General features: G+C 37.1%; 2 protein-coding genes and 1 pseudogene across 11 annotated transcripts in view; all 3 read right to left on the bottom strand.

Moving 5' to 3' along the window:
- The window catches only part of EFCAB3 (EF-hand calcium binding domain 3), a 104,212-nt gene that overhangs the window by 59,595 nt on the left and 21,976 nt on the right, over window positions 1-22,641 (bottom strand). For 4 of the 9 annotated variants that reach the window (XM_077163473.1, XM_077163468.1, XM_077163469.1 and 1 more), the window contains one exon: window positions 10,881-10,971. In XM_077163473.1, the coding sequence (XP_077019588.1) occupies window positions 10,881-10,890 (10 nt within the window). In that variant the 5' untranslated portion in view covers window positions 10,891-10,971. The other 5 variants (XM_077163472.1, XM_077163467.1, XM_077163475.1 and 2 more) reach the window with 5 other exon arrangements.
- LOC143686969 (charged multivesicular body protein 1b-like) lies at window positions 9,173-10,859 on the bottom strand (annotated as a pseudogene).
- On the bottom strand, window positions 12,735-15,255 carry LOC143685771 (uncharacterized). 2 transcript variants are annotated; one of them, XM_077162979.1, is made up of 2 exons: window positions 14,690-15,255; window positions 12,735-14,484 (listed from the first exon to the last, which is right to left on the bottom strand). In XM_077162979.1, the coding sequence occupies exons 1-2, from the start codon at window positions 14,830-14,832 to the stop codon at window positions 13,395-13,397; spliced, it is 1,233 nt and encodes a 410-aa protein (XP_077019094.1). In that variant the 5' UTR covers window positions 14,833-15,255; the 3' UTR covers window positions 12,735-13,394. The 2 variants fall into 2 exon arrangements, with proteins under 2 accessions (XP_077019094.1, XP_077019093.1); XM_077162978.1 differs by lacking the exon at window positions 14,690-15,255 and having other exon boundaries at window positions 12,736-14,582.

Below are 22,641 nucleotides of genomic sequence, written 5' to 3'. Positions count from 1 at the left end.
CGGGACATTCTCCAGTACAGAGCATAAGCTGAGGAACAAATTAGGTAATAATAATTTTTAAAAGACTGAAATTCAAAGCACATTCTCTGATCACAATGAAATAAAGTTGGAAATCAATAACCACTGAAGAACTGGAACTTTCATAAACATGGAGGTTAAACAACACACTCTTCAACAATCAGTGGGTCAAAGAAGAAACTGCAACATAAATCATTAAGTACCTAGAGACAGAGGAAAACAAGAACACAACACATCACAGCTTTTGGGATGGAGCAAAGGTGGTGCTGAGAGGAAAATTTATAGCTCTTAATGCTTACATTAAAAAGGAAGAAAAAGCTAAAACAGAAGGCCTGACTGACCAACTGAAGATACTACAGAAAGAGAAGCAGACCTATTCTAAAGCAAGTAGAAGAAAAGAAATAAAGATTAAACCAGAAATAAATGAATTGGAGAACAAAATACAATAGAGATAATCAATAAACCAAAAGTTGGTTCTTTGAAAAGATCGACAAGATTGACAAACCTTTAACTAGACTGACAAAGTTAAAAAGAGAGAAGATGCAAATAAATAAAGTTACACTGAAAATGCATCTGACCAGATTCAGAATCCTTTCTCTCTCTTTTTTAAATTACACTTTAAATTTTCCTGACTTTAATGGACGTTAGTTCATCAATAAAATTTTCGAAATATACCTCTTAATTTCTTTTTAAAAATTTTCTTTATTATGAGATATAACATATATAAAACAAAGCAATAAATTTCAAAGTACATTGTAACAAGTAGTTATAGAACAGATTTCAGAATTTGGTGTGGGTTACTGTTCCACAATTTTAGGTTTTTCTTTCTAGTTATTCCAAGACATTGGAGACTAAAAGAAATATCAGCATAATAATTCATACTCATTTGTTAAATCCTATCTTCTTTCTTATAACACCTCCTTCTCCTTTGATCCTCCTCCCAATCTTTAAGGGTATTTGGATTCTGCTCTTTCTAACATTTTCATTTTGGAAAATGGTGTCAATAATATGAGATAAGGGGATGGAACTAGTTGATGGTCTTGGAGAGGCTGATCCCTCTGGGTTTCAGGACTTATCTGGCCTAGGAACCATCCAGGTTGGAGGTTGGAGGTTTCCTGGAAAGTAATCTTAGTAGAAGAAATGTTTGTAGAATCTCATATACAGCCCTAGGTGTTCTCTATGGTTAACAGGAATGGTTTTGGGTGGGGTTTGATAAACTTGTAATTAGCAATATCCAGCAAAGCTTGCATAAGAGTAGCCTCCAGAACAGCCTCTTGACTCTATCTGAACTCTCTTAGCCACTGATACCTTATTTTGTATATATTTTTCCCCCTTTTGGTCAAGAAAGTGTTGTTGATCCCATGGTGCCAGGGTCAGACTAGTCCCTGGGAATCATGTCCCACATTGCCAGGGAGATTTTCACTAGTCCCTGGATATCATGTCCCATGTAGAAGGGGAGGATAATGATTTTACTTGCAGAGTTGGACTTAGAGAGAGGACACATCTGAGCAACAAAAGAGGTTTTCTGGGAGTAACTCTTAGGCATAATTATGGGTAGGCTTCGGTTCTCTGCTATAGAAATAAGCTTCACAAAAGCAAGCCTCAAGATCAAGGGTATGGCCTATTGACTTGGGAGTCCCTAATTTTTGAGACAGTATCAGAGGTTTCCCTGGTGGTAAAGAAAAACAATTTTTTTCTCCCATCCCTCAAGGGATTTTCCACATCCTTTCTTGATAAAAACATTTCAAAAGGTAGAAATCAAAGAAAACTTCCTCATTATGATAAAGGGCATATATGAAAAATCCATAGCCAACTAACTTATCCATATTTTTTACTCATCTATCCATACCTTGAATATAAGGAATATCAGACACAAGGTTTTCACAGCAAATTGTAAAAGTTATATCTTTATAAAATCATCTTCAAGAATCTAGGCTGTTGGAACACAGCTCAACAGTTTCAGTTACTTCCCTCTAGCCACTCCAATATACCATAAACTAAAAGGGGACATCTATATAATGCATAAAAACAACCTCCAGGATAACCTCTTGACTCTATTTGAAATTCCTCAACCACTGAAACTTTTTATCTCATATCTCTCTTCCTCCTTTTGGTCAAGAAGACTTTCTCAATCTTTTTTTTTTTTAATCACACGCACAAAGACATTTTATTTATTTAAGTGTGGTAAAATAAACCTAATATAAAAATCACTTTAACTATTTTTAAGTGAACTATTCAGGGACATGCAAACACACTGGCAATACTGTCTTACTTGAACCACTCATCTTCTTGCAGACCCTCATTTAGCAATATTCCTTGTCCCCTCCTCCCCCACCCAACCAGCCACTTGTCTGCCTTCTACAGCGGGGGTTGTACAATCTCTGTGGATTTGCTTATTCTAAGGACTTCATATAAGAGAAATCACAGACTTTGTCCTCTTCATATCTGGCTTGTTTCACGTGATGTGATGTCTTCAAGGCTCACCCATACTGTAGCATACAATTTCACTTCTCTTTACCGCTGAATCATTTTCCATTGTATGGACAGAAAACATTTTTGTTTCCATTCATCTGATGATAAACTTGGGTTGTTTCCACCTTTTGACTATTGTGAATAATGCTGTGATAAACATCAGTATCTAAATATTTGTGCTATTCTCTGCTTGCAGTTCTTTTGAGTGCAAACCTAGGAATGGAATTTCCAGATCATATGGTAATTCCATGTTTAAATTTGTGAGGAACTGCTAAGCTGCTTTCTACAGCAGCTGCATCGTTTTACAATGTATGAAGGTTTCTATCGCTCTGCATCCTTGCCAGCATTTGTTCTTTTCTTCTTTTTAACAACGGCCATCTTAGTGGGTGTAAGTGGAGTGGTATTTCACTAAAGGTTTTTTTGTTTTTGTTTTTTACATGGGCAGGCACTGGGAATCGAACCCAGGTCTACAGCATGGCAGGCAAGAACTCTGCCTGCTGAGCCACCGTGGCCTGCCCTGAAGTTTTAATTTACTTTTCTTTAATGGCTAATGATACTGAACATCTTTCCTATACTTACTGGCCATTTTGTATATCTTCTTTGGAGAAATGCTTTTTCAAGCTTTTGTCCATTTTTTTAAATTAGGTTGTCTTTTTAATGTTATATTGTAGGAGTTCTTTATATATTCTGGGTATTAAATCCTTACAAATATACGGTTTCCAAATATTTTCTCCCATTCTGTAGGTTGTCTTTTCACTTTCTTGATAATGTCTTCTGATGTACAAAAGTTTTACATTTTGATGATGCTCCATTTATCAATTTTTGTCATTTAATGCTTGTGTTTTGGGTGTAAAATCCAAGAATCCACTGCTTAATATAAGGTCCTGAAGATATTTTCCTATGTTTTCTTGTAGGAAGTTTATAGTATTAGCTCTTATATTTAGGTCACTGTTTTTTATTAGCATTAGAGAAATTGTGGGTTTTACAGGACAGTCATACATAAAATAGAGGGTTCCCATATACTACCCTGTTATTAACGCCTTGCATTGGTGTGATACATTTGTTACAACTGATATATGCACATTTCTATAATCACCAATTCATTTTGAATTAATTTTTGTATATGGTGAGAACTAGGAGCCAAATTCATTCTTTTTCTTGTAGATTTCCAGTTGTCTCAGCACCATTAGTTGAAGTGACTATTCTTTCCCAGTTGAATGGACTTGGTACCGTTACTGAAAATCAACTGGCCATAAATGTGTGGATTGAACTCTATAAGTTCACAGTTTTAATTACTATAACTTTGCAGTAAGTTTCAAAGTCAGGAATTGAGTCCTTCAACTTCTTCAAGACTATTTCAGCTATATGGTCCCCTTAAAATTCCAGATGCAGGGGTGCAATGGTAGTTCAGAGGTAGAACTCCCACTTGCCATGCGGGAGATCCGGGTTCGATTCCTGGTCCATGCACTTCCCAAAAAACAAACAAGCAAGCAAGCAAACGAAAAATCAATTAAACAAACAAAGAAACAAAAATGATTCTGCAATAAGGGGATATTCACATGGAAAAAGAATGAAATGTGACCCCCGTCATATAGCATACAAGAAAAACAAACAAACAAACCATAATGAATCAGCTGTTTCATTTCTAAAAAAAAAAAAAAAAAAGAAAGAAAAAAAGGCTGCTGGAATTTTTACAAGGATTTAACAGAATTTGTAGATCACTTTAAGTAGCACTGACACCTCCTTAATGATATTTAGTCTTCTAATCTGTGAACACAAGATGTCTTTCCACTTATTTAGGTCTTCTTTAATTTCTTGGCAGTTTTGTACTTTTCAGTGTACAAGTCCTTCACCTCCTTGGTTAAATTTATTCCTAGGTATTTTATTCTTTTAGACACTATTGTAAACGGAATTATTTTCTTGATTTCCTTTTCAGATTATTCATTACTAGAATACAGAAACCCAATTGCTTCTGTGTGTTTATTTTAGCTATATTCATTTTTTAGCTTTGTTTTCTTGTGAATTCTTTGGGATTTTCTATGTATGAGATCACATTATCTGTGAATAGGGATAGTTTTATTTCTTCCTCTCCAATCTGGACACCTTTATTTTTCTTGCCTGACTGCTGTGGCCAGAACTTCCAGCCCAATGTTGAATTGAATTAACCCTGACGACAGGAGGGATTCCTGCCTCATTCCTGGTCTTCCGGGATAAACTTTTCAGTCTTTACTATTGTGTATGGTATTTGTGGTGGGTTTTTCATAAATGTCCTTTATCAAGTTCAGGCATTTCCCTTATATTCCTAGTTTTCTGAGAGTTTTTATCATGAAAGGATATTGAATTTTGTCAGATACCTTTTCTATACCAATTGAGATGATTATGTGGCTTTTTTTCTTTTTTCCTTCTCTCTATTAATGTGGTATATTACGTAAATTTTCTTATGTTGAAACACCTTTGCATTCCTGGAATAAATCCCACTTGTTATGGTGTATCATCATTTAAGGGCTGAGTTCTGACAGTTTTGATACATCCTAGATACTAGTTGTTTCTCACCTATCCTTTATTTTCTCATCCTCTTAATAGGCTCTCTCACAAAACAAAAGTTTCAAATTTTGATGATATCCAATTTACCAATTACCCTTTTACAAATTGTGCCTTTCGTGTCAAATTAAAAACTCGACCTAACACTGAAGTCCCAAACCCTAAAAGTCTCACAATCTACATTTGACAACTTAGGTCCAGGATCCCTTTTGAGGTGATTTCTGTGCAAGTGGGGTGGATGTCCACTTGCTCCAGGGTCATCCGTGCAGGAGGCCTCCTGCTGCTGCCTCTGAACTTGTTGTGCACTTTGTCAAAAATCAGCATGTGGGCTATGTCTGGGCTCTCTGCACCATCCCACTATCTGTTTTCTGACCTTGGCAATGCCACAGTCCTGAGGAGTGGTTTAGAGGAGCTTTAGAGGAGGCCTTGGAATCAGGTAGACTGAATCCTACCACTTGATTCTTCATTTTAACAATGTTTACCTATTCTAGTTCTTTTATCTTTTCAGTAAATTTCAGAATAAGGTTCTCTACAGCTATAGAAGACTTCGCTGGGATTTGGATAGGAGTGCTTTAAACATATAGATGAATTTGGGAAGAATTGTAAAGCAATGTCCCTATTAGGGAATGACTAGTGTGCTCGGAGAACACCTGTGGGACTCCTGTCCGGAGCCAGAGCAATGGGCATGGTGCCTGCCGGGAAGAGGGTCAGTAGCAATCTAGGAGCCAGGAGGAGCACAGGTGAGCAGTCCCGAGAAGGCTGGGAAGGGAGGTCCAGGCACTCAGGGGTCAGAGGAGGCGCATTCTGGGAAGGAAGCAGGATCAACGCTTCGGACATTACAGAGTTCAGAAGCAAGGTTGAAAGTGACCCCTTGGCCTGGCAATCGCTGGAGAATGGGTGGCAGCTCATGCCTCCTGCTGCTTCAGTGAGCCTTCGTAAGGACTCATTTCAGGGCCTCGGACAGTAGAGTGCCACTCAAGGATGTTGGAAGGCAGAGGCTTGGCACAGATGTAAAGCAAGGGGTATTTTTTGATCTGGAGGTAGTCCTGCTTCAGCCTCTGAGTGGGAGTTTTGGAGCTGTCTTGCTGCTGTTGCTAGTCATCTCTCACCGCGGCGAGGCTGGAGCAGGCTGTGGAGAGTCAGGTCTGCATTGAAGAAAGCCACCATTGCCTGCCGGGATGGAGCCCACAGCCCTCTCAATCTCTTGATGCTGAGTCCCAGCTCATCCCAGGAGTTCTGTCTCATGTTGTCAGGAGATTTATAACCCTGGGAGTCATGTCCTATGTAGGAGAGAGGGCACTGAGTTTACCTGCTGAGTTGGTTTAGAGAGAGAAGTCACATTTGAGCAACAAAAGACATTCCCTGGGGGTGACACTTAGGTGTAATTTCAAGTAGGCTTAGCCTATCCTTTTCAGGAATAAGTTTCATAGAGGTGAACCCCAAGGTTGAGGGCTTGGCCTATTGATTTGGTTGTCCCCATTGCTTATAAGAATATTAGAAATTCTCCAAATGGGGGAAGTTGAATATTTCCTCCTTTTTTCCCATTCCCCTAAGGGGGCTCTGCAAATACTTCTTTATTCAGTACCCAAATCACTCTGGGATTTATCCTGGCATCACCACTAACCTGGGCAAACCAACAAAATCTCATGTTCTACTGGAGATTCCATGTACTTATGGTGTTCAACTAAACTGACCTTACATGTTAAATTAGGCAATGCACTACCCAAAACAGAAATTCTGTACCCAATAAACATCTGTCCCTTTAGTCTCACACAGAAGTTGAAGTTTTAAAATATCATCCTTTACCCAGTATTCTGATATTTTTAATCCTATCCAGATTAGCTTCATTCATAGCTGTACTCAATCTGACCACTTTTTCAACTTTTTAAACAGTTCCTAGGAATAAATTTAACCCAAGATGTAAAGAACATTGTGCTGGTTTGAATCTCATGTACCCCAGAAAAACCAAGTTCTTTAATCCTCATTCAATATTGCTGGGTGGAAGCTTTTTGATTGTTTCCATGGAGATGTTACCCACCCAATTGTGGGTGGTAACTTTTGATTAGATGGTTTCCATGGAGATGTGTCTCCATCCATTAAAGGTGGGATTGCTTACTGGTACCCTTTAAGAGGGAGTCATTTGGGAAAAAGCTTTAGAACTACCAGAGCCATAAGAGCCACCAGAACTGATAGAGCCAACAGAATGGACAGAGCCCTGGGGAAGCCACTGAAGTGAAAGCTAGCAAATCTCGCCACGTGCCTTCCCAGTTGAGAGAGAAACCCTGAATGTCATCTGCCTTTTTGAAACAAGGTATCTTTTTTTGTAATTAAAAAAATTTTATTTTGCATTATCAAATCAAAACAACATACAAACATGAACATTCTTTTTTTTCTTTTACACAGGCAGGCACTGGGAATTGAACCTGGATCTCTGGCGCGGCAGGCAAGAACTCTGCCACTGAGCCATCATGGCCCACCTTAAACATGAACATTCTTAATATACAAACATTTCGTGTATGGTGTACAATTAATGGCTCACAATATCATCATATAGTAGTATAGTCATCACCATGATCAATTTTTAGAACATTTGCATCAATCCAGAAAAAGAAATAAAAAGAAAAAACTCACACACACCATACCCCTTACCCCTCTCTCTCATTGACCACTAGTATTTCCATCTACTCAATAGATTTTAACCTTAGTTCCCCCTATTTTTTTTCTATATCCCTTACCACTCCCTTTCATTGTTTACTAGTATTTCAATCTGCTAAATTTACTTTAACATTTGTGCCCCCTACTATTTATTTATTTTTAATCCATATTTTTTACTCATCTGTCAATATCACAGATAAAAGGAGTATCAGACACAAGGTTTTCACAATCACATAGTCACACTGTGAAAGCTATATCATTATACATTCATCTTCAAGAAACATGGCTACTGGAACACAGCTCTACAGCTTCAGGCACTTCCCTCTAGCTTCTCTAATACACCTTAAACTAAAAAAAAGGATATCTACAAAATGCATAGGAATAACCTCCAGGAAAACCTCTCAACTCTGTTTGAAATCTCCCAGCCACTGACACTTTATTTTGGTCTGTTCTAGTCTGCAAGCTGCTGAAATGCAATATACCAGAAATAGAATGACAAAAGATATGAATAAACATTTTTCCAAAGAGGAAATATAAATATCTGAAAAGCACATGAAAAGATGTTCATCTTCATTAACTATTAGGGAAATGCAAATCAAAACCACAATGAGATATCATCTCATACCTATGAGAATGGCCTCTACTAAACAAACAGGAAACTACCAGTGTTGGGGAGGATGTGGAGGAAGAGGAACACTTATTCACAGTGGGAATGTAAAATAGCACAGCCTCTGTGGAAGATAGTTTGGCGGTTCCCCAGTGAATTTCATATTGAGTTGCCATATGACCCGGCAATTTCGCTACCCAGTATATATCCAAAAGATCTGAAAGCAGGGACAGAAACAGGGACATATACATACAATGGAATACTGAGCAGCTGCATAAAGGAATACAGTTGTGAATGAACTTTGAAGACATTATATTGAGTGAAACAAATCAGAAATGAAAAGAGAAATATCTTAAACCCTCACTAATATGGACTAACTGTAATGTGCAAAATCTGAGAACTGAATTTGAGAGCATGGGATATAAAGTGGGCAGAGACTGAGGAATCGGCCATTAATGAGTATAGAATGTACTCATTTCTTAATGCAAAATAAAACAAATAAACACTTGTAGTTTCCTATTTGTAGATGAGTAAGAAAATAAAGACAAAAATAAATAAATAATGGCGGGGGGTAAAAGTGTATGTGGTGTTTTGGTTGTTCTTTTTTATTTTTATTTTTTTTTGAAGTAATGACAAATGTTCTAAAATTGATTGTGGTGATGACATACAAGTATAAAATGATTCTGTGAGCCACTGATTGTATACCTTGGATAATTGTATGGCATCTAACTATATCTCAATAAAATTGTATTTTATTAAAATATAAATGAGCATTTTTTCTCATAATGAAGTTGGCATTTTTCTAGTTTTGCAAACACAATTATTATATGAAAAACTTATAGCATGTAAACAATAAGAATATTAAAGTTATGAGAACAAATGGTCAATTGTAGTCTTGCTTTGATGGCAAAAGAGAAAACAAAAAACAAAAGACATACATAGAAATAGAATGTGATTAATTATGTTGAATAAGGTGTTCATAGCTGTGTGATTAAATTAATTATTCTCCCTCTTTAATTTCTATGCATCATCTGTCAGATGATGCATAACTAAATCAGAAAACAAAACAAAACAAAACAACACACCCTTCAATTTGATTGATTCTGTGCAGAAAATTGAACTACATGGGAACTAGAGTTTTAAATAAATTTTTGAGAAAGATTCATACACACCAAATTAACTAGTTCTGTCAAAGGCAACTACAAAAATACTTATCGTCATAAGCTGTACAGAATTATAAGTTCAGCTGAGTGGAGAAAGCCTAGCATTTCTTAATGTATCTGATGAGCTCTGTAATCCAAAGATAGAGGCATCTTAAATAGAGAGCATTTCAGCATTCAGGTTTGTTCAATTTTTAGTGTGTTGTATCTCTATAATATACAGAGGGCAGGGGTGGCTGTCTGTATACCTGAAGGTAGCTGCATCTGGGAAGCCATAGAATGGATTCTGTTATCACACTTGATCCTGCAGGTGGGCCAGTCTTTGGGTCAGCTCTTCCTGCTTGGCAAAGGTCATGCTGTTGCCCACTGATCTGGTCTGCCCCTGCTTCATGTCAATGGTGAGTCCGGCCTTGTCTGCCATCCCCTGGAGCAGCATATCCATTTGGTCTTGGGGAGTAGTCAGCATCCTTGTGCTGCTCATCATGTCATCCATCTGGTCTGGATGTCCAGCATCTCAAAATGATTCTTGAATTTGTTGATCAGGTCAGAGATCTTCTCCAGGTCATGGTTTTCAACATTGCATCCATCAACTTGACCACACTGGCCATGGACTTGATTGCTTTGCGCATGATCACTGCCATCTGCACTCTGGTGGCCACTACATCCACCTGTGCACACATTCGCAGGAAATTCACTGCCTGGTTCTTCTGGCAGATGGTGTTTTCTGTGTGTATCCTTGCAACTTTCACGTTGCCTTTCTGAATGCCATTTTAATCTTGGCCTTTACGGCCTTTTCCTCCTTGTCACATTTCTTGGCATTCCTGCTTGGCATTCCTCTTTGGCTGAGAACTTCAGATTGAACAGGTGTTTCTCCATGTTGGACATGGTCATCGGGGTAGGCAGTGGGGGCCGGGTCAGTGCTTCAGGGATAGTGGATGGAGTCTTCCTACCCAATTTTAACCCAGTTTTGCAAACAGGGTTGGTCATGGCCAATTTATCTGATTTCATCTTATTGGCCATATTAGAACCATAGACCCTTTCTCTATACTCTAACTGGCTTAGGGGTTCAGGTCTTCTTTGTGATCTTCTAAACTTATTCTCCTTTAAACTGGCCTCAAAATAGATCAATGTATAACTGGCAACTTCTTGAGCTGTCTAGGGTATTCTGTGTCCCATAACACAAGAATCTCTCATTTGGGGCAACAGGAAGGAGACTATTTCTCCAGTCAGAATATATCTTTTTCTTTTTATTAAAAACTTGATCTTCAGTTCAGATGTTGTGTTTTATAACCGAACTTATGATAGAATAGGTATTTGAAGAACAGTCTAATTTGTTTCATCATAGCCTTTATGGTATCTAATATATTCATAAATTTAATAATATATTATTGTAATAAACTTATCACCTTAATACATCCATTACCTACCTCTTGCCATGGAAGATGGGTACCCTTCTTAGAGGATTCAGCTTAAGTTTTGATTTAATGTCAGCAACTGCCATGTGGCCAGGCACTCTGCCTGGAATTCAGAAGATAAAATTAAGGATCAGTTTACACATTAATTTTTCTATGTTTTTTCACAATTTTCCCAACCTAACGTTCTCTGGAGTTTGAAATCTAGAGCCTCAAGGAATGGTATTATATGCAAATTCAAGTTAGAGGTATCTGCAAAGTTGGAAGGCTAGGTGGAATGGCCCCTTTACTGACCCCAAATTTCTAAACAAAGTTTGTTGCAATTGTCCCCTCTTCAAATAGTGTATCTGCTCTGATAAAAATAAATGATGTCTAACAACACAGATAAAGCATTCCTGAAATATGTGAAATAAGTTATTTAAAGACAAAATTTATGAAATCAATAGAATAATCTACATCATAATAGCCAGAAAATAAAATGTTACTGTATTTCCAAAAATTTACCTACTTGTTTATAACTTGGGTACTTGCCAGGTAGTAAGTAGATTTTCCAAGGGATTTCTTTATAGAAAGCCCATCTCTGCCCTGTCAGTTCTTATGAATCCACTGCTCTTTCTTTTTTGTTTTGTTTTGTTTTGTTTTTTATTAATTAAAAAAATTAACTAACACAACATTTAGAAATCATTCCATCACTGCTCTTTCTTAAATGCAGGAATGGGAGTGGGATACAATTCTATTTTTCTATACTGAACCCTCTTTTTCTTTTTTCCTTACAACAATTTATTCGACCATTCCCTTGCTGAAGGTCATTCATTTTGTTACCCTTTTTTGGTTCTTATAAAAAAATACACCACCATACACTAATAAACATGTAATCTTAGGTACTGGCACTGTATTTCTTTCTTAGGGAGAGATTCCCAGGGGTAAGATCCCTGGGTTGAAGAGTGTATATATTCTTAACATTAAAAGACAGAGTCGCAATGTTTTCCAAAGAAGCTGTCACAGTTTACACTTCTAAGAGCAGTGTACAAAATTAACTCTTACTTCTGCTTCCTTGCCATCAGTAGGGAAGATGACAACTGAGACAAAGACAATTATTGGACTTATGGATATTTTGATAAACTTGTTCAGAAAGTCATTCACACTCATGTAGTCAGAGCACATCAAAGATGTTTAAAAATACATAATAAAAGTATGATAGGGAAAGGCTGAATTTGTGAAGTTGGAATCAAGCCTAAAATGGTATATCTGTTTCTGTAAAAGAAGTGTTAATCAAACAATATATGGAGATACCACTGAAAAATCTAACTTAGAAAGTTACTTGCATTATGAACTTTTAAAGGCAAAGTATAATTTATAGTAAATTAGATTTCAAAGGAAATGTTTTAGGCTGATAGTGAAATTCAAGGATGTAGAAATACCTCTTTAAACAACTTCATTTCTAGAGTGAACTATGCACATGGAAATTTTAAAAGCAGTTTTAAAGAAAACAGTTTCTCAAAATAAATTTTCCTCTAAAGTCTCTGAAATGTAACTAACAAATTTGAACTACATAAACATTCTAATATTTTTTGCAAGATAATCCCTAAAATATTAAAAGAAACAGGACAACACAAATAAAAATACAGGTGGTTTCTGGGTTATACATATTCTGGCAATACACATGCAAGTTTATGTAAATACCTCTCTGAAAATTAACAAGAGCACAATGAATGGGAATATTCTCTTTAAACAGCACTTTTAAAATTCTGTGGCATACACTGTATAACATAGGCCATAACTTCCTCCATTTACTCCTTAGATCACCTCTTAATTACCTCATACTTGCATATTTATGTAAATAATTCTTCCCCCAAATAATGAGCAAACCCAGAAGTAGGTTTAAACGTCAATAAAATTGTCTTCTTTTATTGACGTGGCAGTTCAGTAAAAATGGCCATGCCAATGTGTCTACGCCAACAAGTAGTAGAAGAAAAGATAGGCTGCAACGTGCTACTTTAAAACCATTAACATATTTCATTTGGAATGCATACTGGTCTGTAAAGGTACTGAAAAACACACATGATGTTTAGGAAAATCTTTGATGTGTCCTAATCATCACAGAGGATAAGAATTTCATACTCCCAGTGACTGCTAAATTCACGTGTGGATCAAAAACATACAACTTGTTCCTTGTGGCACAATCTCAGACACAATCACTATACACTTCTGGTACTGCTTGTATATTCTTTATACTGTTGCGTGGAATACTCAATTCATTCAAACTTAAAAAGAAAACTAACTGTCATAAAGCTAGCTGAACATGTCTATCTATAATTGGATATACTCTGATATGTATTCATTATCGGGGTACATATCTAACTTCCAGTATAATATTGTTCTTAAGGGGTCCCGTTTTTAACACATTTTTGAATTGATAGATTGTATCTCAGTATGAATCTCCACATTCTTTAAGTTATTTCACAAGGTTTCTTCCCCCTGGGAAGTGTTCTTGTGGAAGAGTTTTCTGCAGTGCCACTTTGTGCAGTCTCAGGGTCGATCCCCTAAATGGACTCTCTGATGGACGCTGAGGTGGGACTTCCTGCTGAAGGCTTTCCCACATTCGGAACACTCATATGGTTTCTCTCCTGCATGAATCCGCAAGTGTAATCCAAGGGTTGACCTCTGGCTGAAAGTTTTGCCACATTCAGTACATTCATAGGGTTTCTCTCCGGTATGAGTTCTCATATGTATAATGAGCTGTGAGTTCTGGATAAAGGACTTTCCACATTCACTGCATTCATAGCATTTCTCTCCTGTGTGAATTTTCTGGTGTATAATTAGGTTTGATTTCTTGAAGAAGGTTTTTGCACATTCATTACACTCATAGGGCCGCTCTCCTGTATGAATTCTCTGATGTGTAGGAAGTTCAAACTTCTGAGCAAAGGTCTTGCCACATTCACCGCATTCGTAGGGCATCTTCTCCATATGTGCTCTCTGGTGCACAATGAGGTTTGACTGGTGGGTGAAAGCTTTCCCACATTCAGGACATTCAAAGGGTTTTTCCCCAGTATGAATTCTCTGATGTTTAATGAGGTTTGCCTTATGGGAGAAGGTTTTCTTACATACATTACATTCATAGGGTTTTTCTCCAGTATGTATTCTCTTATGACTAATGAGGAGGGACTTAAAGCTGAAGGCCTTATCACAGTAATTACAAATAAAAGGTTGAACCAAATTCCTAATTTTCTGATGTTTAAAAATGGCTTCTTTATGGTTGAGAGCTATTCCATTTTTATTATATTCATTGTATTCCACTCCAGTATGGGTTTTCTCTTGCTTTAGATAGAGGAGTGCTTTCTCAAATCCATTGTAATCATCAGCTTTCTTTCTTACATAGCTATTACTATTAAGTAAGTCTGAATTATATTTCAAAGTTTTTTCACATAAGTCATATTTATAGGGTATGTGTCTTAAAGAAAGAACATTTGTGCTCTGATTAAATGTTTTTCCAAAGAGATCACTTCTTTCCTCAATTGGGGTCTGGTTCTTGAGAATTATAAAAAGCCTGGCCTGCTCATCTGAGTTTCCGTGGTCCTTCTCCATCTGGTCCTCAGCCTTCCACACTTCCATTTGCAATCTCTGGGATATTACTTCCACTGGCTTCTTTCTATCTGATTCTCCTTCTCTCCCTCCATCTCTTTCTTGGAAAGCTCTGAATTGGCAATTCTACTTCTGCTATCCACAGTTCTTCACATTGCTCCAACTTGAAAACCACATCTGGTCTGATAATATCAGAGAACTTGCTAAAGGGACTTAGCTCCAACTGCTTGGACTTCAGAGACCCCACTGAAAGTAAGTTGTTATAATTCTCCAGCATCACATCCATATACAGGATCCTCTGAAAGGGGTCCAGTTGCTCCCATTCCTCCTGGGTGAAGTCCACAGTCACATCCGTGAACGAAACCGATCCCTGGAATTTGTTCATTTTCTGTAGCTTTTGGGTAAAGGCAGAGAACTATGAAGGCAGAACTGGAGGGGCGTACTCTCCACTCACGGCCCGGTGTAGGGCCGGGTCACGGCATGGGGCAGCGAGGACGCGTGGAGACTGGGGCCCGGTGGCCCACTCGCGGCTGGTGTGGGGGAAGGGCGGCCTATACTGAACCCTCTTGAATGGACTCTTTAACCACCATGGCCTCCCTATTCCTCCCTTCCTACTTCTGCATAGTTTGAGAAAGAGGGCCTAGGACCGGAAGTTGGGTTGGTAGGACTTTCAACTTTGTTTATTGTTGATTTTATCTCCAAATATTTTTCTGAAATTTAGAGTGTATTAGGTAGTTCACTGACAAGAAAACTGTCAATAATAACAATAAAAAACCCAAAACTGAATTGTTGACTAAGAATGTGTATAATCAAATACTATTAAACTGTGAAGAAAATGGCTGTGAAATTTGGTTAGTATTTGATCAATTTTCCCAGGTCTTCACCTGCAAACCTGGGAAGCAGTTGTCTAAACAACTTTATGACATGTGCTCAAAATTTGGAAACCTACCCTAGAGCTGGAAACTCTAGAGGCTCAACAATTCAGGCACTTGAAAGGTACTGTCCAACTACCCTTATGGCTCAAAGTAATCATTTAAAAAAACCTTCAATTTCTCATAGAAGTGAAAGATTTTTAAAAGGACTCAGCACAGAATCCAACAAAATCTGATATTTACCTACTTTAAGCGTGTTACTTACCACTTCTGAGCTTCACTTGGATCAAGAATCCAATAAACGTTTGTTCCATCATACAACTGTGACCTCATTCAGTGCTCAGGCTCACCCAGGGACAGAATGACCCACAAGCTCCTTTCAGCCTTAGAACAACTATGTTTTCAATGTGGTTCATTTAGAACCCTTGGGGGTATTTGTGGGTGTGAATTACAGATTATAACATTTTGACACTGTTGGGATTTCAGAGAAGGGAAAATTTTTTCTTATTAATTCAGTATTAATGTTTTTTCATATTAAACATGAATAGTTGAAAGTTCAAGTAAAACGTTTTATCCAGCTGCCTTGAATGAATGGTGATTAAAAACCATTTTATTTAACTCAAGAAGAAGACAAAAAAAAAGCTACCATTGGCTTGAGACTTAAGTATTGTTGGAAAAAGTTATTTAAAAAGATCAATTAAAGGATTGTGATTGCTGTAAACAGAAATCATAGTTTCAAGATCTACAGGTCTCATGGCATTGTAAATCCTCTACACAGGAGTTAGGAATATATTAGTCCTCATTGTGGCTAAACAATTCCACTGGCAGATCCCAAGGCTTGGCTAATTATGTAGTCAGGCCCCCTAAATTGTTTCAAGCTTCACTTCGTGGCACAATCTAAGTTGCATGTTCTGCCCTGGAATTCATTATATTATTATTCGACTTTACCCTTGTCTTTTCAAACTTGAACAATGCCTCTTATTAAAGCTAGGACATAAAGGGAGAGAAAGAGAGGGTTAATTTACACATTAATTCAACAAATATTTACTAAAAACCTACCATGTTAGCTACAATATTTGCAACAGGATAATGACAGTTCCCACTGGTGGGTTTGATGCGAAGAAAACTTTAATATGCAGTATATACACTAAGGCAGGTGATCCCTTGTAAAAAGAACAAAGCAGTTGTCATCACGAGATTAGGACAAGAATATTCAACTCTGATTAGAGATAATTTGCACGAATGAATAGGGCAAAAAATGATTATAACTTTCAACAATAAGGAAAACTGGATGCACTTAATTTAACAAATTTGATTTTGAAAAATTAAAGATCAAAAACAGATCTGCATCCTCTTATTAATAATTGGCCACAGAACAACTGTTCCCTTTACCTGTTTCCACAGACCCCATATTTTTTTCTAGTCTTATTCTAACTGTTTCATTATTTACCTGTGTCTGCAACATGTTTACATTGGATTGTTAACTAAGGTCTAGATTTATTAACATTGAGATCCTTGAAGATTTTTGAGTAGGTAGTTGCATGAATATAAGTATATATTAGAATAATTGTACCATATCAATCTAAAATCACATAGAACTTTCTGCATTTAAACAAAAAGGAACTGATACTAGAGGACAAAATATCTGTATCTGTTTCCAAGGAGCTAAAGGAGCATTAGCAAAAGTTTGTCTGATTGATTTATTGAGGATATAGTCAAAATTTATTTTGGACGTTGAGGAATATACCTTGAAAAAATTTCACCATTCTTTCATTGCCAATTGATGGAAACTGTTTTTCAGAAAGAAAGAGAAAAATAAAATGTAGCTACCTCCCTGTAAGTACCAGTCAACTTCTTTACACAAATTCCCTCCTTACTGGTCCACCCCCCCTCCCCAATATAACACCTCGTACAACAGAATGTACAACCTTTCCCTAACATTGATTTTGCTCACAGAGGATGCAATGCACGAAGGCACAGAACACTGTTTCTACTACCTTATAATATTTTTAACCTCCATCACCTGGAAATCATCAGGTGTGGCAACATGAAGCAACTATTATTTCCTACCTCACCTCCAGTAATCTGTAGCAAAATCCTCTGGATAGCCCAATCCTGAGAGCCCATTCTTCTTTTGCTCACTCCTGACTAATTAGTCTAGATTATGTGATAAATATCTGCAGAAATAAAAGATTCCTGTCATGGTCAGTTGATGTGTCAGCTTGGCCAGTGATGGTCTGTTTGATGGTTGGCAAGCTCTGGCCTGTCTGTGCATGAGAACATTTCATAACTTAAATCATGATCATTTTGGCTATAATCACAGCTCTGCATTTGTAATCAGCCAAAGTGCCTTCTGCAATTGATTCTTAATCTAATCACTGAAGGTCTTTAAGGAGATTCAGAAGAGACTCTTCCTGCTTCAGGCAGTGAGCTATCCTGTGGAGTTTGTCCAGACCCTTCTTGGACTGCCAAAATCACAGCATGCCCTACAGACCTTGGACCCTACACTTCCATGGTTGCCCACCAGCCTTTCCTGAAGTTTGTTGAGGACCTCCTTCGAGTTGTCACTTGAGTCTCCCTACAGACCCTGGACTCTACATTCCCACGTTATGAGACCTTTTATAAGTTTTGTATCTACAATATCTCCTGCTGATTCTGTTTCTCTAGAGAACCCAGCTAATAGAATTCCCCTTCACACAATATCTTTTACTTTTAATAGTCAAGCAAACCAACTAATTAAATTTAAAAATTAAGTATATATCAACATGGATGGTTCTCTAAGCAGCAACAGTGAAAATGCACAGCAATGAACCCTTATTCCCTTCACATCCTAAATTATAGAGTGCAAGGATGAGGGGATTACAAGAATCAAATATATATGTAAAATAAAAGAAATATGTGACAACTACTGTTCATTGTCATTGATTTACTCTTTTTTTTGAACTTTTATTTTTTATTAATTAACGGAAAAAAAAATAACCCAACATTTAGAAATCATACCATTCTACATACGCAATCAGTAATTTAACATCATAACATAATCATATCATCGTTTCTAGTACATTTGCATCGGTTTAGAGGAACTAGCAACACAACAGAAAAAGATATAGAATGTTAATATAGAGAAAAAAATAAAATAATAATAATATAAAAACAAAAAAAACCTATAGCTCAGATGCACTTCATTCAGTGTTTTAACATGATTACTTTACACTTAGTATTATTGTGCTGTCCATTTTTGAGTTTTTGTATCTATCCTGTTGCACAGTCTGTATCCCTTCAGCTCCAATTACCCATTAGCTTACCCTGTTTCTAACTCCTGCTGAACTCTGTTACCAATGACATATTCCAAGTTTATTCTCGAATGTCCTTCACACCAGTGGACCATACAGTATTTGTCCTTTAGTTTTTGGCTGGACTCACTCAGCATAATGTCCTCTAGGTCCATCCAGTTATTACATGCGTCATAAGTTTATCTTGTCTTAAAGCTGCATAATATTCCATCGTATATATACCACAGTTTGTTTAGCCACTCGTCTGTTGATGGACATTTTGGCTGTTTCCATCTCTTTGCAATTTAAATAACGCTGCTATAAACATTTGTGCAAATGTCCGTTTGTGTCTTTGCCCTTAAGTCCTTTGAGTAGATACCTAGCAATGGTATTGCTGGGTCGTATGGCAATTCTATATTCACTTTTTGAGAAACCGCCAAACTGCCTTCCACAGTGGTTGCACCATTTGACATTCCCACCAACATGGATAAGTGTGCCTCTTTCTCCGCATCCTCTCCAGCACTTGTCATTTTCTGTTTTGTTGATAAGGCCATCTGGTGTAGATGATATCTCATTGTGGTTGTTTTGCATTTCTCTAACGGCCAGGGACATTGAGCATCTCTTCATGTGCCTCTTGGCCATCCGTATTTCCTCTTCTGGTAGTGTCTGTTCAATCTTTTTCCCATTTTGTAATTGGGTTGGCTGTCTTTTTGTTGTTGATTGAACAATCTCTTTATAATTCTGGATACTAACCTTTATCTGCTATGTCATTTCCAAATATTATCTCCCATTGTGTAGGCTTCTTTCACTTTCTTGATGAAGTTCTTCGATGCACAAAGTTTAATTTTGAGGAGCTCCCATTTATTTCTTTCTTTCTTCAGTGCTCTTGCTTTAGGTTTAAGGTCCATAAAATCGCCTCCAGTTAAGATTCATAAGATAGCTCCTACATTTTCCTCTAACTGTTTATGTCTTAGACCTAATGTTTAATCTTTGATCCATTTTGAGTTAACTTTTGTATAAGGTGTGAGATACGGGTCTTCTTTCATTCTTTTACATATGGATATCCATTCTCTAGGCACCATTTATTGAAGAGACTGTTCTGTCCCAGTGAGTTGGCTTGACTGCCTTATCAAAATCAAATGTCCATAGATGAGAGGGTCTATATCTGAGCACTCTATTCGATTCCATTGTCGATATATCTATCTTTATGCCAATACCATGCTGTTTGACCACTGTGGTTTCATAATATCCTTAAAGTCCGGCATCGCTAGACCTCCAGCATCGTTTTTTTCCTCAAGATGTTTTTAGCAATTCGGCAACCTGCCCTTCCAGATAAATTTGCTTATTGGTTTTCTAATTTTGAAAAATAAGTTGTTGGGATTTTGATTGGTATTGCATTGAATCTGTAGATCAGTTTAGGTAGGATTGACATCTAATTATATTTAGTCTTCCAATCCATGAACACGGTATGCCCTTCCATCTATTTAGGTCTTCTGTGATTTCTTTTCAGTTTTTTGTAGTTTTAGGTCTTCTGTGATTTCTTTTCATTTTAGTTTCTTTAATAATTTTTGTCTCTTTGGTTAAATTTATTCCTAGGTATTTTATTCTTTTAGTTGCGATTGTAAATGGGATTCGTTTCTTGATTTCCCCCTCAGCTGTTCATTACTAGTGTATAGAAAAGCTACAGATTTTTGAATGTTGATCTTGTAGCCTGCTACTTTGCTGTACTCATTTATTCCTCTAGTAGTTTTTTGGATTTTTCCGTTTTCGACATATAGTATCATATCGTCTGCAAACAGTGATAGTTTACCTCTTCCTTTCCAATTTTGATGCCTTGTATTTCTTTTTTGTCTAATTGCTCTGGCTAAACTTCCAACACAATGTTGAATAATAGTGGTGATAGTGGACATCCTTGTCTTGTTCCATCTTAGGGGAAAAGTTTTCAATTTTTCCCCATTGAGGATGATATTAGCTGTGGGTTTTTCATATATTCCCTCTATCATTTTAAGAAGTTCCCTTATTACTATCTTTTGAAGTGTTTTCAAAAGGAAAGGATGTTGAATCTTGTCAAATGCCTTCTCTGCATCAATTAAGATGATCATGTGATTTTTCTGCTTTGATTTGTTGATGTGTGTATTACATTAATTGATTTTCTTATGTTGAACCATCCTTGCATACCTGGATGAATCCTACTTGGTCATGATGTATAATTCTTTTAATGTGTTGTTGGATACAATTTGCTAAATTTTATTGAGGATTTTTGCATCTGTATTCATTAGAGAGATTGGTCTGTAGTTTTCTTTTTTGTAATATCTTTGCCTGGTTTTGGTATGAGGTGAGTTGGCTTCATAGAATGAATTAGGTAGTTTTCCCTCCACTTCGATTATGTTGAAGAGTTTGAGGAGAGTTGGTACTAATTCTTTCTGGAATGTTTGATAGAATTCACATGTGAACCGTCTGGTCCTACTTTTCTTTTTAGGGAGCTTGAATGACTAATTCAATCTCTTTACTTGTGATTGGTTTAGTCATCTATGTCTTCTTGAGTCAAAGTTTTGTCATGTCTTTCCAGGAACCCGTCCATTTCCTCTAAATTGTTGTATTTATTAGCGTAAAGTTTTCATAGTATCCTGTTATTGTCTCCTTTATTTCTGTGAGGTCAGTAGTTATGTCTCCTCTTCCATTTCTGATCTTATTTATTTGCATCCTCTCTCTTCTTCTTTTTGTCAATCTTGATAAGGGCCCATCAATCTTATTGATTTTCTCATAGAACCAACTTCTGGTCTTATTGATTTTCTCTATTGTTTTCATGTTTTCAACTTCATTTATTCTGCTCTAATCTTTGTTATTTCTTTCCTTTTGCTTGCTTTGGGATTAGTTTGCTGTTCTTTCTCCAGTTCTTCCAAGTGACAGTTAATTCCTGCATTTTGCCTTTTCTTCTTTTCTGATATAGGCATTTAGGGCAATAAATTTCCCTCTTAGCACTGCCTTTGCTGCATCCCATAAGTTTTGATATGTTGTGTCTTCATTTTCATTCGCCTCTAGGTATTTACTAATTTCTCTTGCAATTTCTTCTTTGACCCACTTTTTTTAAGATGTGTTTTGAGCCTCCATGTGTTTGTGAATTTTCTGGCACTCCGCCTATTATTGATTTCCAGCTTCATTCCTTTATGATCCAGAAAGTGTTGTGTATGATTTCAATCTTTTTAAATTTGTTAAGACTTGCTTTGTGACCCAGCATATGGTCTATCTTTGAGAATGATCCATGAGCACTTGAAAAAAAGGTGTATCCTGCTTTGTGGATATAATGTCCTATAAATGTCTGTTAAGTCAATTCATTTATAGTAATATTCAGATTCTCTATTTCTTTATTGATCCTCTGTCTAGATGTTCTGTCCATTGATGAGAGTGGTGAATTGAAGTCTCCAACTATTATGGTATATGTGTCTATTTTCCTTTCAGTGTTTACAGTGTATTCCTCACGTATTTTCGGGCATTCTGGTTCGGTGAGTAAATATTTATGATTGTTATGTCTTCTTGTTTAATTGTTCCTTTTATTATATATAGTGTCTGTTCTAGTTTGCTAGCTGCCAGAATGCAATATACCAGAAACGGAATGGCTTTTAACAAGGGGAATGTAATGAGTTGCTAGTTTACAGTTATAAGGCCGAGAAAATGTCCCAATTAAAACAAGTCTATAGAAATGTCCAATCAAGGCATCCAGGGAAAAGATACCTTGGTTCAAGAAGGCCGATGAAGTTCAGGGTCTCTCTCTCAAGTGACGGCACATGGCGAACACAGTCAGGGCTTCTCTCTCGGCTGGAAGGGCACATAGCGAATATGGCATCATCTGCTAGCTTTCTCTCCTGGCTTCCTATTTCGTGAAGCTCCCCGGGAGGCGTTCTCCTTCTTCATCTCCAAAGTTGCTGGCTCATGGACTCTCTGCATTTCACGGCTTCATCGTTCTGCTCTCTCTGAGTCTCTCTGAATCTCTCATTCTCCAAAATGTTTCCTCTTTTATAGGACTTCAGAAACTAATCAAGACCCACTCAA

Source organism: Tamandua tetradactyla, chromosome 6, assembly GCF_023851605.1.
Source record: "Tamandua tetradactyla isolate mTamTet1 chromosome 6, mTamTet1.pri, whole genome shotgun sequence".
NCBI classification, from domain to species: domain Eukaryota; kingdom Metazoa; phylum Chordata; class Mammalia; order Pilosa; family Myrmecophagidae; genus Tamandua; species Tamandua tetradactyla.
Note: the sequence above shows the minus strand (reverse complement) of the source record. Positions and strands in the feature narration are given on the sequence as shown.

Bases quoted from the DNA above. Each gene is read 5' to 3' on its own strand.
- LOC143685771 (XM_077162979.1), bottom strand. From the start codon at position 14,832: ATGAACAAATTCCAGGGATCGGTTTCGTTCACGGATGTGACTGTGGAC. The intron at 14,485-14,689 runs GTCTCTGAAGTC...AATATCCCAGAG, and splicing joins AACAACTTACTTTCAGTGGG to ATTGCAAATGGAAGTGTGGA.